Source organism: Solea solea, chromosome 9 (genome assembly GCF_958295425.1).
Source record: "Solea solea chromosome 9, fSolSol10.1, whole genome shotgun sequence".
NCBI classification, from domain to species: Eukaryota; Metazoa; Chordata; class Actinopteri; order Pleuronectiformes; family Soleidae; genus Solea; species Solea solea.
Window position 1 is genome coordinate 25,207,126 of NC_081142.1, and position 17,511 is coordinate 25,224,636.

At 39.6% G+C, this 17,511-nt stretch overlaps 2 protein-coding genes across 2 annotated transcripts; one reads left to right on the forward strand and one right to left on the reverse strand.

Moving 5' to 3' along the window:
* Positions 1 to 2,731: 2,731 nt before the first annotated feature.
* Positions 2,732 to 6,324, forward strand: LOC131465838 (interferon-induced protein with tetratricopeptide repeats 1-like). The gene is made up of 2 exons (XM_058638776.1): positions 2,732 to 2,857; positions 4,386 to 6,324. The coding sequence occupies exons 1-2, from the start codon at positions 2,853 to 2,855 to the stop codon at positions 5,689 to 5,691; spliced, it is 1,311 nt and encodes a 436-aa protein (XP_058494759.1). The 5' UTR covers positions 2,732 to 2,852; the 3' UTR covers positions 5,692 to 6,324.
* Positions 6,325 to 12,054: 5,730 nt separating this feature from the next.
* On the reverse strand, positions 12,055 to 16,674 carry prpf38a (pre-mRNA processing factor 38A). The gene is made up of 10 exons (XM_058638668.1): positions 16,463 to 16,674; positions 15,347 to 15,506; positions 14,396 to 14,517; positions 14,192 to 14,277; positions 14,004 to 14,114; positions 13,295 to 13,401; positions 13,147 to 13,173; positions 12,964 to 13,055; positions 12,766 to 12,814; positions 12,055 to 12,338 (listed from the first exon to the last, which is right to left on the reverse strand). Exons 1-10 carry the CDS (start codon positions 16,590 to 16,592, stop codon positions 12,296 to 12,298), a joined length of 927 nt encoding a protein of 308 aa, XP_058494651.1. The 5' UTR covers positions 16,593 to 16,674; the 3' UTR covers positions 12,055 to 12,295.
* Between the last annotated feature and the right edge of the window lie 837 nt (positions 16,675 to 17,511).

Genomic DNA, 17,511 nt, shown 5'->3' on the forward strand with positions numbered 1-17,511 from the left:
CCAACCAAATTTCATAACAAATAGATTTCTTTCTAAACAAAGTTATGTTTGCAATTTTCCAATTTTGTAAGACTGGAAGGCAGATCATTTGATGGGGAGCTTATTTATGTCATAATCACGCTTAAGGGGGAAGTTAATTCATCCTAATGTTATAAAGATGTAGTTTGGGATGTGAAACCAAATGTTGTTTCCATTCCACAAAAAGGATCTTAACCAATTTATTTTAATAGTGTCATTGATAGATTCTACACTGTGACTTCCTGTTCCAAATGTAATTAAAGTTGGCCTGCCATATACACTTAATTGCATTGCAAAATTCCAATAATAGAAATTTCTCTTTGAGACCAAAAATGTAAATATCATTTACATTTACCTAAGGTATAGTCCAAATGTTCAGATTATCTTCAGCGATGTGTATGCCCAAGTATTTAACAGATGATTTAACAGGAATATTGTGGATTTCTACAACTCTAACATGGGATGTGACCCCGCCTATTGCCCTATGTCAGCTGAGATTGGCACAGCACCCCCTGCGACCCTCCGGTGGAGGACAAAGCGGTAGATTATGGATGGATGGAAGTACATGCATCAATAATAATGTTATTATTCAAATAACGTACAAAAAACAGCATCTCACTGTTGTTTTGGCCCTTGTAATGTACTGACTTGACCCTTTACAGATATTTCGACAGGTTGAAAGGAGTGAGCTATAACTTGTCAATTATTAAATTAAATAGATTTTACTGGAAATGGATCACAACTTTTGTTTTTGTGTTTCTGTTACAAGAAAACAAGAGTTAGGGCATGTCATAGATAATATGCTCTCGACTGAGTCAGCTAACTGGGCTCCTCCTCCAACTGCTCTCACACACGGCTGTTGTGACAGGACTTTGCCCTGTATGCATGATATGTCTTTTGTTTATGCTTGGATGCAATAAATAAAATAAGTCTAACTCACATTACATTTTTCCATAAATACATACATGTTTTTGTTTCTAAAATATCCCAGCCAGCCATGTGTCCGTGGCTTGTTTGGGTCAATGTTGGGCTGGCCTTCAAAGCTTCAGGCTGGCCAACAGGTGCTGTCTGTAGCTCACCTCAGACCCAACTAAACTACAGCCATGTCTGACCAGGGATTTCAAACCCATGGCATAGGGCTGTCGCAAACTTTAAATATCCGTTTTACGATCACAAGGTGAGTATTCTTCGCTATTGTTCTGTTTAGTGAAATGTTTGTAAAGTGTCTGTAATCCTGAAACATTCAGTTGGCCACTCTATTAATGTTGTGTTTGTGTTTTGCAGGTTGTCCGGTGAAAGTCGGGGTACACCTTGGACAGATGTTTGTATGTGAAAATAAAGGGTTCTTTGCAAATAGCATTGTCATAAATAGCAAGACACATAACTCCACATTGCTCCTGACGGCTGTGCCGATTGCACGTGAATGGGTATAAGAGATCCGTCCATCCACCTGTGCTGTGCCAATCTCAGCTGACATAGGGTGATAGGCGGGGTCACACCCTGGACAGTTCGCCAATCCATCGTAGCGCCACACATAGAGACAAACAACCATCCACTCTCACTTCTACGGTCAATTTAGAGTGACTCATTTACCTAATTCCCATATTGTGTGAGGAAGCCGGAGAATGTGGAGAAAACCCACGCACACACGAGAAGATCGTGCAGAAAGGCCCTTGTTCTAACCGGGGCTCGAACCTGGGCACAAAGGCTGTTGGGAAGTGAGGTGTGAATGGCAAAAACTGTAGTGTAAAGCAGCTTTGAGTGGTCATCCAGACTAGAAAAGTGCTTTATTATTACAGACCATTTACCATTTAACCCTGTCACATGTCTATCAAAATGTCCAAATTGATTTTGAGCTGTCTTTCATCTTCATTGCTCAACTCAATTTCCTCTCTTTTAATGATTCAAACACGGTCACCTTCATCATCTCTAGACTTGACTACTGCATTTCTTTTACCAGGAAACAAAACTAACTAACGCTCCAGCTGATATAGAATGCTGACGCAGGCTTTTTATATGCACGGTTTTATGATACACTAAGATACACACTGATACTCACATTTTAAATTTAAACAGGTGTGTGTGTGTGAATAAATATGATTTGTGGCCATTGAGACAGTTTTCACATTTCCACATGCAACTGGTATTTGTGTGGAAGTGTGAAGTGATGAGTGTTTTTCCAGAAATGATTATTAGAAAGAGAATATTCTTTATATTACAGCAGGTACCAGCACAATCAAACAGAATTATAGCGTGTCCCATTTGTAGACGGGACACCCCTGAAGTCAGATTTCCAGCTATGAAACTGTAAGTGTACTTTTAGTATTAATAGCACTTGTGTCGTATTTGTTTCACAGTAAATCAGACGTACACACAATAAACATAGACATGTTTTACACAGTTTTGCATGCAAAATACCACGTAGAGCGTTGCTATCGACTGGTATTGCTAACAATAGCCAGGCCGAGATACAGTATGTTTGTGTCCATGGAGTTCATATTACTTTTCTTTAATCTGCAAATATAAAATGATTTAAACGAAAGTCGATCACGACTTTCGTTTCGTGTTTCTGTCCGAAACAAACCAGAGTTTCGATGACTAATTAATGGTCATGACTAATGCTCACGTCTATCACGACAGGACTTTGCTCTGTGGACATTACATGTCTTTTTATTGTTTTTATTGTAGGCAGCGTTGATACGCTACCCTTTAAAAGCATGGCGTCTTTTTATTCAACAGCATGCCATCATTTACAGAACAGCTGCTACTGACTTTATACCAGCGATCTCAAACCAGCATCTACAGAAACATCCAGAGGAGAAAACCAGAGAACCATGAGGTGAGTTCAATTTATTCATTTAGAATATTATAGGTCAAGTGTGAGTGTTTAGGCTTTATTGGTAGAAATGAACTTTACTATGTATGTTGTGTATATTTAGCATGTTGCAGCAAGTGCTTATAGAGTAAATGTAGTTTGGTTTTTGTAGCCGAAGAATAATACTAAGTTCCATTTACAGCAAAAGTCAGGACTCAAGTTCATTGCTATTCTAGCCACTCTTAGCAATACCGGTCAATAACGACACTCAATATGGGATTTACATGTTTATGGTTAAAATTTAAACAGTACCATGTCCACAACGAGCTATTTATGCTAAAAGCCCCCACATCGGGGTTGGTGAGGTTTCGCTGACATAAAACCTCCTGAAACTGCCGGGAAATCGTTTTAAAAAGCGACTCAAACATGTATTAAAAGTTACATCATTTTAGGGTTATGTTGTGAAAAGAAACAAACATAAAGACAGGTGGGGTTAAGTTAATAAAAGCAGAAGACTGGAGTGAAATGTTCATTTAGCTCAAATATGAGGGTTTATTTTTATTTAATGCCCTGATGCATAACTTTTAAATATGAACAAACGCCCATGCTCCACAACACTCTCTCTGTGTTATCACAAAATATTACCATGGTGCACAAAAGAAGTGGTTAGTTTTATGTCAAGACAGATGGCGGCAACAGCAACTGGGCGCGAGTAAAGCAAGACGACTGCAACAAACACAAAGAAGTGTCCATGAAAAGTCTCAGAAGTGAATTCTTCTTGCCGTGTTCGCCATTGTTGGGTGCATTTTGTCCAAAAAAAAGGTAATGAAGAGAGGAACTTTCGAGTCATGTCTGGTCAACTTTTTTACTCGAGCACATTTAAAAGCAGCCAGGGTTGACAGTGTTAATGGCATAGCAACAAGATATAAAACAATGACTTAGTAAAATAATAAGATGGTCGAAGTGTCTGGATTGACTATTCTCATCCTGAAGTGAAGGCCAAGGAGAAGAGGTGGGTCTATAAAAGTGATTTAAAATGTTCGATGGTGGGGGCAGTTTTAATTTCCATGGGTAAATAATCAATCCTCAATCACCCTGAGGTTTTAGTCGGGTTTTTGTGTGAAGAAGGAGTTTGCAACTGGGGCCAAACCATTGAGAGCTTTAAAAACCAACAATAACAGTTTTCAATCAATCCTAAAACGAATAGGAAACCAGTGGAGGGAGCACAGCACATGTGTGATGTGGTCTATTTGCTTTGTTCCTGTCAAAAGATGAGCAAACCTTGTCCACGAGCTCAATTTGAGCATAAATGTGGTGTGATTGCACCCATGCTGGAGATATTTGCTGCCCGCAGTAGATTGGTAAATGAGAAACACACAGAGAGTGGTGTTCAACTGACAGACTTAATTAGGACTGTGATAACTCATTTTACAGTGGTTATTTATGTTTAAAGGTTAAAAGAAAGAACTAATGAGCTTAAAAATGTCTTCATTTTACATTTTTGTCCTTATTTTTCCACTTTGAAATGAATTTCATTTTTCATCTCCATCAGTGCTGCTCACCGTGAAACAAGCCTGAAAACCAAACTGGCTGCGCTGCAGTGCCACTTCACCTGGGATCTACAAACCAATGACAACGAACTTGCTCGTATCAGGGACGGGCTGCTGGATATCGGCACTGACGAGGGAAACCGATGGCTGGGTCACATTTACAATCTGCTGGGTTACATCCACTTCCTCCTGGGTTGCCCTGATGATGCCAGGAAATACTTCACGAGGGCTGCGGAGGCCCTTTGCCACACAAGGGGAGCAGGTGAGGGTCCCTGGCTGCTGGTGAACTATGCTAATGTGGCTTGGCTGCATTACCACAACGGAGAAGAAGCAAAGAGTCTGGAATGGTTGTCAAAGGCTAATGCACTGTTGGAAGAATACCAATCTTCATCGCAGCACAACTTACACGCAGAGATCTATGCTGAGAAAGGCTGGGCTCTGCTCAGGTACAAAAGCAAGAGAGAAAAGTCGCTGGCTTCAGTTTACTTCCAAAAAGCCAGCGAGATGCAGCCGAACATGGTGGAGTGGTATGTCAGCTTTGTGTCAGCCAGTGTTGATTATCCAGAGACCAGTCCAGACATGTTAGAGAAAATGAAAAATGCCAAGAGACAGGATCCAGAGAACCTGTTCCTCGCTGCTCAGTACCTCATGATGCGGGCCAGGAATGGAGAACAAGTTCGAGATAAAGTACGCAAATTGGCCACCAAGATTATGAGAAATCCTGTCAGCAGTCATAGTGGGTTAAGGACAATACTTAACATTTACAAAACCTATGACTCTGTGGATGAGGCAATTGATTTGGCAGAGGAGGCTCTGAGAAACCATCCAGATGTCCGTTATTTAAAACGATGTGCTGCACTGTGTTATAAATGGAAGGTGAGTTCACCAAACGGTCACCCAGTGTCAAACACAGATATAGAAAGAGCGATCCGCCTCCACAAAGACGTGATTTCTCTCTACCCAGATTCTTCATTTGTAAAGAAAATGGACCTTGCAACCATATATACAAAGTCAGCTCACTGCCCAGATAAGGCTGGGGAGATTTTCCAGGAGCTGTTAGAAAGTCGCCTGGAACCTCCAGAACAACAAGTTCTGTTCAACATCTATGCAAGACATGTATTCTTCCATCTAAACGACATAAACAAGTCATTACACTACCACATCAAGGCAGTAGAGATACCAGAAGAGTCATTCTTTCGAAGGCACAGCATTCGAGAGCTGCACAAAGCCATGAAAAGAAACAACAACAATCCCATGCGTGGTGAAATAGAAGAGTGTCTGAAAAAGCTGCAAATACAGAGCACCTGATATTTTTACACTTTGATCCTCCAAAAAGGGATAAATATTATAATATCATCGACTAAAAAATATAAAATCAGCACTATCTCTTATGGTGATAGCATCTTCAGCCAAAATCAATGAAAAACATTCCAATTTAATTCATGTGGGAAATAAATACATATACATTCCACCTTGAGTTCAGCTGTTTAACTGACATTAACGGGGAATACAGAGCAGGTTTCAAGGGTCTGAGCGAGGATTTATACATTTGATTGCAGTGTTAGTGGAAGATGAATGTGGCTGTCAACATATCTTTCATCTTTTTATTTTTATTTTAACGTGTAATATTGTATATTTGATCTGTATATTGTGTTACTATGATCTAACTTAGTAACACATTAAATGAGATTCTCTTTTTAATGTCTTTTCAGTGTCTACCATTGTTCCGTATATTGTCGATTGTATAATCAAACATGAAATGTGTGTTTTTGAATCATGTGTTAAAGTAACCTTGAGCTGTTTGATGATGATTATTTTTTTAGATAAAGACTTTACGTGTTTCCAAAATTGTACTCCATTAGTTAGTTTTAAAAAACCCGTTATGAATATTGGGTAAAATGTATTGTAAAACCTAGCAACTGCAATAAAACAACATTTTCAAAAGAAGTGAATTATGTTTGTTTGTTAAAGTTGGTGCTGTGAGCAGATCTAGACTGCGTAGCTGTTTTTCCTGTCATCCAAATAAATGACATAGTGACCTTATAATATATGACAAATCAACATTAAAACAAAGAGAAAAATGTTAAAAGATGAGATTGAACCTCATATGAACGGCAATGCCAAGAGGCCGCGAGCCTGTCCGGACCATCTTTGGCGTCTTTGTTCTCCACTTAGTCTCTAACTGAGGTGAGTACTCACACTTTTGCATCACCTTCCTTTTGCCTTATTATATAAACGTGAAACAGTGTTTACTGTCGTGATCGTGATCGTGTGTGTGTGTGTGTGTGTGTGTGGTTGGTTGCGCTGGTGTGTGGCGCCATGTCACAGTCACTTGATTTGGTTTTCATGCACAGAAATGTGGCACATGTATTTGCGTAGCGAGCAGGAGGGGAGCGTCAGAGACAAGGGAGTTTTTCCTCTCCACTCATGCCGAGTGTTTGCTGGGTGCAGGTTGATAATGTCACGTTGAGACTTCCTGATGCATGGTGTCACGCAGGCGCCACCACTTCCTCTTTGCTGTGTACACATCTGTGGGTATTTTGACTTTATTTTTGTAGACCTTTGTATCCACCAAGATCTTTGCTCTGTGTTCTGTCCTCTTCCACAAACCACGCACGTCATCGTGACCACAGTAGGTCGTGTGTTGCTCACAGTGAGATGATTAAATGTGTGGGCCTGACACACCCTGATAAAACCTACCTAACTTCATGTTTTTAGGCACTTTACGCTGCTTGATCTTCAGTTAATGAATGATTACTGACTTTTATGGGACAGGTGAATATTAGGGATGAGACTGAGTTAGTTTGAAGCTATTCTGCTCGTGTACCTGTGGGGTTTTTCCTCCCACAGTCCAAAACCTGCCCGTGACTGTGTGAACGTGAGCGTGAATGGTTGTTGAATCCTTATTTACCTTTTTACTGTTTATACTACTATCAGAACCAGCTCTGCTTAATCTCATTTTCTGTCTTTGACAACAAATGGTAACAAAACACAGGACTATAAATGTTGTCATTCTCCTTTTAGTGTGTTTGTGTAAAAGCCAGATCACTCAAATGTTTTATCTGTATCTAACCAATGATACAATTATCTTCCATAATAATACAATGGATTATTAAAACAAAATGTTGAACCCAGTCACTGGGGGCCACAACAAAGTGGTCTCCTGGTGCCAGTGGTCCCAAGAAAAACAATACTGGACCAGTCAAGGCCCACATGAACAATGACCTCCACCAGTGGTGCTGATGGAAATTGGGCTGCTGTTGGTCAAAGACAAAGAAAAAAGAGAGGGGAACAGCGTGTCATGGATGTTAAAGAAGAGGGCAAAATGGTAAATGGTCTGTATTTATATCTAAATCTTATACTTTGTTAATCCTCTTAGGGAAATGATTTCTCTGCATTTGACCGATCCTAGAATTAGGAGCAGTGGCTGTTGGGAACCTTGCTCAGGGGCTGCCCATCATATTGCACTATGACGACCACTCAAAGCTGCTTTACGCTACAGTTTTTCATTCACTTCCGTACAGCACATCTATGTGCAGCACATGTTCCATCACTCATCTTTTATAGCGATTCACCATCAGGAACAACATGGGGTTATAGGTGTCTTAGGCATGTAGACTCGCGGAGCCGGGAATCAGACACACAAGATTCGAGTCGAAAGACGACTCACTCGACCACTGAGCTACCGTCGCCCAAAAATATAGCTGAAAGAAGAAGAAGAAAAATAATGCAGAATTTTTGATCATACACTGTTAAAGTTGCTCCATCAGTCATGTTCTCAAAGTCCTCTAATGTCTCCCAGAAGATGGAGCGATTGCGTCTACACTCAGGGAACCACAGTTCAGTTTATTATCATCAAACAATCTCTTTCATACCAAGACTGGGGCTGAACAATTTGTGGAAAGCATCTTTAGTTTTACTCACAAATTTAAATAAATGGTGCCTTTTGTAATTGTTTTGAAAATGTATTTTCTCTTTAAAACATTTATTTGTTCTAAGTCTGTTTTCCCATATTTACCTCACAAGACCGTACTGTACCTCCGAAAATGTTCCATTAAAGACGAGAATGGGGAGTGGAGCGTGTGTCTGTAATCAATGCAAATGATTTCCTGTTCCTCCTCGTGTGAGGAGGAACACGAGGAGGTCTTATAACACAGGTGAACTGTGTGAGGAGCACTTCCACTGGAGAAGCCGTCGCCTGCACATCAGCTCATGATGATGAAACTCGTGCTGTCTTTCGGTCTCTTCTGGACGCTCATCAGCACAGGTATCTCTGCATATTCTCACATGTCTTTCTTTCAGGTAACAAATGTCAAACATTTACACTGGAATGAGAAGAGGAGCCTCATTTAGATTTGGGACACGAGACCTCAGATAATCATCTGTCTGTCAAAGTCTGTTTTCTATTTTATTTTAGCAACACTTGACAATAAGGTGTACAAAAACACTTAACTCATCATCAAGTCATTATAAGATAATGATGAACTAATGTGTAGTTAATCATTAGTTAATGATTAGTTAAGCTTTTTGACAATTAAACACACTGTGGAGGAGAGAGAGGCACCAGATAGACAGATGACACCTTTAATGCAAATAAATGTCTATCATTTTGCATCTTAATCAAGAAATAACAATTATTAACAACATATAACGACAATGTTTTTTTTTTGGATAACAATAATAATTATATTTTAGCATTAAAACTGATTTTTGAAATGTTTTATTTTGGCAGCTGCAGCTCTTCAGTGTTGGTTTGGTGACAACACTTATCAACTCCCCTGCAACGAGCGGTGTGGACTCATTGTTGCACAGAGTAGGTGATTAAAGTCTTTATATAAGTGTATCATTTATTAGGTTTAATGAACACGTGTCTTTCTTTCATCAACATTGACTGGACAGCTTATATCCAGGGCAAGCTCGTGCAGAACATCACACAAGCGTGTCTGCCGACGTCCGTCTGCAGACAACGTGCAGGTTCATCGCTCAACATTGGCTTCCTGTCTTGGGAAGAATCTATTCAGTGCTGCGACACAGACGGCTGCAACACAAACACTGTGGCTCGTAAGTCAAGCAAAAATGGATCTACAGTATGTTCAAAGCTATTGTCATGTTCGAGTGGAAAACCATCTTCTGTGTTTCAGTTCAAGACAACAGTGTGTCAAAGAAAGACAACAGTGTGTCAAAGAAAGACAACAACCTCCAGTGTTTCACCTGCCCTGGTTCAAATAATCCTCACTGTAACCAAACCCTTCAGTGTGCGGGAGGACAGGACCGCTGCCTTCATGGGACTGGTGAGCCTTTTAATGATCTGTTGTTTAATTCATAATGGAGTCACTGAAACAGGGGAAGCTCATTTAAGTCTTTTACGTCTTTTATTAAATTCTGCAAATGAACAACTAGCGCAAGAAAACTGGATAATTATGTAAAACTGAAATTCCATAATAGTATAAATATATAATAAACTGGTTGGACAGTTCCTCCAATTATCATGCAGAAGCCCAGCGTCCGTCCTCTCTCTCTCTCTCTCTCTCTCTCTCGGGAGAAGCCCAGCTTCCCTGGAAGTGACCATTTTGCCGCACTTCGTGGCTGCTACGGGAATACGGAAATCACGTGAGATGATCCGTGACAAACAGTTCTAACCGTGTTCTAGTGCATGTTTAGTACTGAATGGTAAATACAACTCTTGGAACTCTGTCTGGCGATTGCTGTCTTAGAGCAATCGCCAGAGTTCCACGACAGGGTACCAAGAGTTTATAGCAGTTGCTAGTTTACAGCTCCGGTCCATATGTTACACAATACATTATAAAACTGTAAATACGTGCAGACAATGCAACACAGTGAAATACATGTAGCACAAACACAGAACACCGATGTGGTATTTGACAGTTTCCAGTCATTGTGTATCGTCTTGTCTTCGGATAAATCTGGGGAGGGATTTCTAGGGCGACTCTGACAGAATTCATATCTTTCTGATAATATGACAATGAAGCCAGCAGCCCGGCTTCTTGTCCATTAGGTTTAGTGCCTGATTATATCGAGTCTCAGACACTGGGTTTACCATTTACCATGTTTGAGCTTTGAAACTTGAAGCCTTGAATTGTTAAACATCATGAAAAATATGCTAAAATCAAAGAGTGCATAATTGTATTTTTTTATATATATATGAACAGACTAAAGAACAGTGGTACAAGGGCTAAATTTTGGGGAAGTTTTCTTGATTGTCTTTCACACACTGCTCTCGAAGGCGATGCGGTGAACAGTGTCAAACGTCTTTTTCAGCTCAAGAAACACGACTAATATATCCAATAATTTTACATCCACAGTGTCAAGTAAAGGCGTCGTAATTCCTACCTTTGGCTGCATCTCTTCAGCGATGTGTGGAGACGATAAGCCTTGGTTTCATAACCCGTTTGGCGACATTCAAGCCATCAGTGGGCTAAAGTGCTGTGGGACCAGCTTCTGTAATTCTGCCACTTCGCCTACCTGTGGCGCCTGCACTGTCAGACTGGCTGTCATCGCTCTGCTCTGCATGCACTTTGTAGCCTGTTAGGACATACTGGGTGTGTGTGTGTGTGTGTGTGTGTGTGTACAGAGATGCACCGTCAGCTTACATTTGACTTAGTCTCATAGCATATTAGCAACATGATGTAATCTGATGTAATAGACCTTTAGCACAGCAGATATTCTATTCTAGCCCAACATCACCCTCTGTCCTTAGACACTCACAAGGAAAAACTCCACAGAGGAGGGATCTCCTCGTTAGGATGGACAGACGTGCACGTGAAGGACACATAAGTAACAACTCCCAACAAAAATAAATGGCAGGAGGCTTTGACCAATCACAGGACAGAATCTGAAATACTTTATTGACCAATAAATACTTAATTGAACCTGTGATACGTGTACAAGCTTCCTCCCTCTTGTCCTTTCTCTCCCCCATTTCTGTCCCTCACCTCTCCTCTGTCCCCCATTTTTTCCCTTTCACCCCAACCTGTCTAGGCAGATGCTGCAAATCATTGAGTCTGGTTCTGTCAGAGATTTCATCTTCTGTTAAAAAGGAGGTTTTTTTCTCTCTCCACTGATGCCCAGTGTTTGTTCATTGTGTGAATTGTTGGGTTAAAGTAAATAGATGCTTTACCTTTCAGTTTTTTTTAGATAAATAATAATTTTATGTTAAAAGGTAGCAGTAGGAGGGTGAAGACATGTTATGTCATCTTTCTTTTCTTTCCTGTTTTGAGTTCAATTTAAGTTTTTCATTTTCCGTTTTCTTCTTTGCAGCTAAGATTAGGTTTGTAAGGAGATTTGGTTTGTTATTTTTTGGCATTGATCCTCTCTGAAGTCTAATAAAACTGTTACACTCTTGAACAGACCTTGGTTTTATGTTGGCTTTCTTTGGAAAGATGAGGTCAAAGACACACACACATGCGTTACCCATGGTTTCCTGAGGCCAGGGATGTAACACCATCACAATCTATTGTATTGTTGTTGTTTTTTTAGATATATGCAAAAAATAAATATTGCAGTTTTGAATTTGACCAAATTTCAATACAGTTGACAGAAAAGTTAGCTTGTAACACGTGACTGTAAAAAGACTGCGGTCTTTTTGGTTCTATAGCGTCAGGAGAATCCAACATTCGTTTTGAGCTCAGGAGTGACTTTCAAAAACAGAACTTAAGAATCACATTCTTTATTTATAAGACAAATGTGTACATCGTGCACTTTCTTTATTCACACATATTAAACTTTTACTGTACTGTACTGAACACGGCTGAGTGTCACTGGTCCAATATGTACTTTCTTACCCGACAGAAAAAAAACTAAAACAATACAGAACTTATTACAAGTCTCAGAGGGAGGAGCTCTGACCGATTGGAGATTAAAAAAAAAGAAGATATAAAACAAAGAAGGGTTGTCACTCGTTTCTTCGACTCTTCTTGTGACTCTTTTTTGAGCTCCTGTGACGACAAACAAACAAAATAAATACAAAATAAACACAATAAACGAGGCACATGGTGTCATCTCAGTGAGTGTATTTGCTACAGAGCTGCTGTTAGGTTTCAATATTCCAATCAGTAATATACTTTTCAGTACGCATACTAAATGCCAGGACGAATTTCACAATAAAAACCTACCAAAAATGGTAGAGCGCTTTACTTTGACACAAGTACAGAAAGTGTTATTGGTGACAAATCTGACCGATACAGTACAAGTCTCCCTTGTGCGTCTAATAAAGGATTTTCTTATTTTATACTCAGATAAGATTGACTAATATCCAGTCCCACGCATCCAACCAAACACCAAAACAGAAGTCCTGGAGATGACGGTATTCAGAGGGATGGTTACAGTGATTAGAGCACATACATATAAAACAGAAGCGCTCACCTCTCTGGGGACTTTGAGTGGCTGCGATGTCTGTGGCTTCTGTGGTGACCTGGTTCACAGCCGAGAAAAAATGGACATAGCAATAAGAGCAAATATTATCAATTATGAAAACATTTGGTCCATAATTGTTGATAATGAGTGGACAAATTAGCGAGTGATTAGCAGGAGATTAACAGATCTGCTCCTTTCTTCTTTTACCTGGAGATTTGGAGCGGTGGCGTCTGTCCCTGGACCGACTGCGATGTCTGCGAGGGCTTTTGCTGCGGTGGCGGTCTCTCCTCGGTGATGGGCTGTTTACACACGAAACACGGGAATGAATATTAGCTGCAAAATAGGCTTTTTTGTGCAGTGAAAAAATTATTCTGCCAGAAGTAAACATACCTCCTCCTCTTCGGAGATCTGCTCCTCCTGAAAATGAAGACAAATATATAAACTCACATGGAGTTCGACTTCGTATTCATCATATTCAGATTTCTCATTTTGTCTTCACAGCAGAAAAATATAAATGAATAATAATTAAAAGACAAACCGTCTGGGTGAGCGACTTCGTCTGTAGCGAGGTGATGGAGAGCGACGAGGTCTGTCGTTGTCACGGTAACTGCGTCTGTGGGGTTCAGGGGTCTGGAGTCTCTCTGGCTGCAAGTTAAAAATAACAACAAGAAGATTTTAAAATCACGACCCCACACCAACGCTGCTCTGTAGTCTGTCATTTAATAACATGACCCAAAAACCATTAAAAAAAATAGATTTGTTGCTGCAGGAAAACATTTTAAAATAAATACGGTAATACATATAGATAGGAGTGACTTTATCATAAATAATTACATAATATTAATTCATGTTTTGGGTTTCATATCATTTCAGTGTCATAAAAGAGTTTTGTTTTTCATTATGAAGAATTTAGATAATGAGCCATCACTAGCGGGTACACAGGGAAAAACAGATTTCAGCCACTAAACAAAGAGCTCACCTACAGGATGTACACTGGTTTTAGTCTAAAATGAGACTGTGTTTTCTGCTTTATCTCTTCAGAAGCTGTAGATTAAGTAGATTAGTTAAACGAAATTTCCCTTGTGTCCCCCACTGGTAGTCATGTTTTCACTGACAGTGTGTCTGCTTGTCTCAGGCTGATTCTAAGCCAAGTGATGTGTCATTATTGTATACAACCAACTTAAAAAAAAAACACCACACTTTGAAGGTACCTGTATAAAACATATGTGGTAAAAATGAGTTCTTACCTTCTCTTCCTCCTCATCTTCATCTTCACTGCTTTCCACTTCATCCAGGTCCTCTTCTAAAGCACTGATACGTGTATCCAACATCTCAGCCTCCTCCAAGACTTGTCTTTTCTGCAACACGCACACACATACAGATCAGTGGTGTAGGCCTATAAATCAGAGCAGATATAAATGTGATGAGCAGTTACCTGGAGCCGGGGCAGAATGATGTCACACATCCTCTCTGCATGAAGAAGATCATCCACAAACTCGTCCACGTGCATCAGCTCAAATTCTAAAATCAGAAAAAAAAAAGATAAAGAAAAATGATGCAAGACTGATTTCATGATACATCGACAACAAATATCGATATCACCTCAGTGCCACAGTAGTCATCCGTGTTGTAAACTCACCTCCATCTCTGTTTTGACTCTTGATCTTCCTGTAGTCGTTGTACAGAGGCTCCAGGTATTTGTAACAATCCACCGCGGTGCCCGTTAACCTCATGTACATCGCCCCAAGTAAACGAACATATCTACAGTGGGAGAGAAGGTAGGTTACTTTTCAAGTTGTATTAAGATAGGACATATTTATGGTTTGGCAGCGACAATGTCAGAGGTAATCAGGTCTAATGCAGACGCACGGTGCTCACAGTGCCTGGTACCGAGCCGTGGTAACTTAGCATGTCCTGTTGAAATCAAACACGGCTCAGAACTTGAAATAAAACATTTTCTGTGTCACGGAACGTAGTTTTGAAAATATATGAGGCGAGAAATGAGTCATTTAGAATTTAAAAATGTGGTTTTGTGTGTCAAGACTCAAGATAGGTCATATAGCTGGAAGTGAGGACGCCGGAGGTGAACAGCCCCGGAGCGCTGCTGCTCACAATGACTGACACAGAGCAGCTTTGCCTCAGCCTGTCCTATTGAAATTAACCGCTGGCTCTGGCTCAGGAACAGATTTTTCGACCATTATATGTAACAACCTTCGAATAGCTTTTTTGCATGGAATGCCCATCCCTAAAATTCCTAAGATTAAAAAATGCTAAAGATCAGCCCAATATACCTTATCGCACACTTTGAGGATTTTTAAGTCTTTTTAATTGATCTACAGTTTGGCATTGTTCAGCTCATGACGTCACCAGTGAAAGCACTCTGACCAACCAGTGGCCGGCAGTCTGACGACATCACGCATGTTATCGGCTCCGATCACTTGGAATCTCGCCAGAGCAGGTAGTAAATAAAGTACCAGGTACGATCGCTAATTGGAAAGCAAAAAAGCTGTACCAAGGCAAGTCGAGCCGGGACCATGTAGTGAAGCGACACAAATTCTAGTACTTTTCTAAGACATGCTTGAGAACTCACTTGAAATCCTCGTTCTTTATGAACTCAACAATGATATCTTTCTCTGGCTGAATCTGCAGCATCTTCAGTGTGAGGCAGAGGAAGGGCGTGGGCTTGGTGTTCCCGCCAAAAACACCTCCAACATACTTTAGCTCCATGGCCTTGTCAACCACCAGCTCGGCTGCAGAGAAAAAGCTTTGATTAATTCCAGTGACAAGAGAAGAAACAGACGAGGCTCTCTGCTGTCAACAATGCAAATATATACTGTGTAATATTACATTTTCCCTTCACCTCAATAGGAAACACTTATGTGTATTTGTTGAGTCAGATCAACTCTAAATACATTACGACTGCAGCTTTCAAAATTGCTCTTACGTTTTACTTTTAAACTGACCTCATTGATTTTATACTAAACAATTAAGAAATGTATTGAAACAATGACTTTTGTCAGTAATATTTTCAAAGAAAGAGAAGACTCTAGTGGAGATGTACTGCTTTTTGCAGCTTATTATGAAAATACCCATTTTAACAATCTCATTTTAACTTTAAGTACCTCTATTTCATATTTTCTGTGGTAGTATTTCAAATGTGAGCACGTTTGAAGGCATTTTAATATTTCCTCCATTCACACAAAAAGCGAAATATTCTTTAAAAGTATATACGATGAAAAGCTGAAATTGATATTTGAACAGTTTCTCAAAGTATGAAGCGTGAAGGATTGACACCATTCATTTGAATGGGACACAAAAAAGCTACTTAAAGTATAGTACAAAAGTCAATAATAATGACAATAATGCCGAACATTCTTAATGTTTAATGGTTTTGTAGCTTGTGATCAAGTAAATATTAATAGCTTTTAAGCTCATAAAACACACAGTGCTGTGGCAAGTAATCATGTTTTTTTTTTTTTTTACTATTCTAGCATTCGGTTAACCCAACTAACACAACTAAGCAATTACCGTAAGTTAAACTTTTTCAAAGTGAGGGATATTGTTCAGACAAAGCAAGTAGCATTAGAGTGAGGTTTTCTGGACGAATGGAGGGATTTTAACAGAGGTTGTTGTAGGTTTGTCAGCGTTAGCTAACATGATGCTAACGTTAGCTCGCCAGCGTTAGCGACGCTAAGATGCTACCTACCGGTCAGACCGAAACACTCCTCCTTCCAGTACTTAGACTCGTAGATTCGAGTTCGGATGATTTTCTCCACCAGATACTGCGGGTTCGTTCCATGGATACTGTTAGCATCTTTGACGGTTCTGTTCGCCATTGGAAAGAAGATAAATGTATTATTTTCTAGCACAAACAGCAGCACTTACGAACCCTCCGGCGGAAATGAGAACAAACACTTCCGGGTTGACTTGGGTTAGTGCATGGTTCGTGCCATAGTGCCACCGATCATGGATGTATTTTATTGTTTTATTTATTCATGTTTTAAACAAATATGAATACAGCAAAACTATAACTATAAATAAAACAAGTTTACAACATGAACCAAAAAAACAAACAAACGGGAAATGAATAATATTTTTTGTTTATACAAAGGTATTAAACAATAGCATCAGTTGTCAAAGCTTTCTTATTTTTTAGTCTTTTAGTTGTAATGCCGTACTGGATCAGTTCTTGCCGGTAATGATTGAAGCTGTGTTTCGAGTCAGTCCATTATTTTTGTGAATGTGGAATTTTCCTAATAGTAAAAAAAAGTTGTACAAAGAGAATAAAATCCTTCTCGTTCATTGTGTCGACAAAACAAATAAAAATGTATTTTTCTTTCAGCTGAATAACGTGGCCAGTTTTCGTGAAAATATGGTTTTGAACATCCACCCACAATATTTTAGAATGTGTAAGATGATAAAATAAATGAGAGACTGTTTCATCTTCCAACCCACAGAAAGTACAGGAGTAGTCGATATCAGCCCTAAATCTCTGTTATTTAACTTTATTATTGAGACATAATTTATCTCCAACCAACCAAACTTTCTTCCAGTCAATTTCACCATAAAATGAAGACCAAAGGGATTTTTCTGAGGGTACAGTTCATACTCTTTACATTACATTTAGAATAAAACTCACCATAAATTAGCAATTGTCCATCAGCCTTCATAAGTTAAAACCATTGTCTACCCAATCCTTGTAGTAAAGAGACTTGTTTTTATACTTAATACACCTGTTATTCCATATGTAGAAGT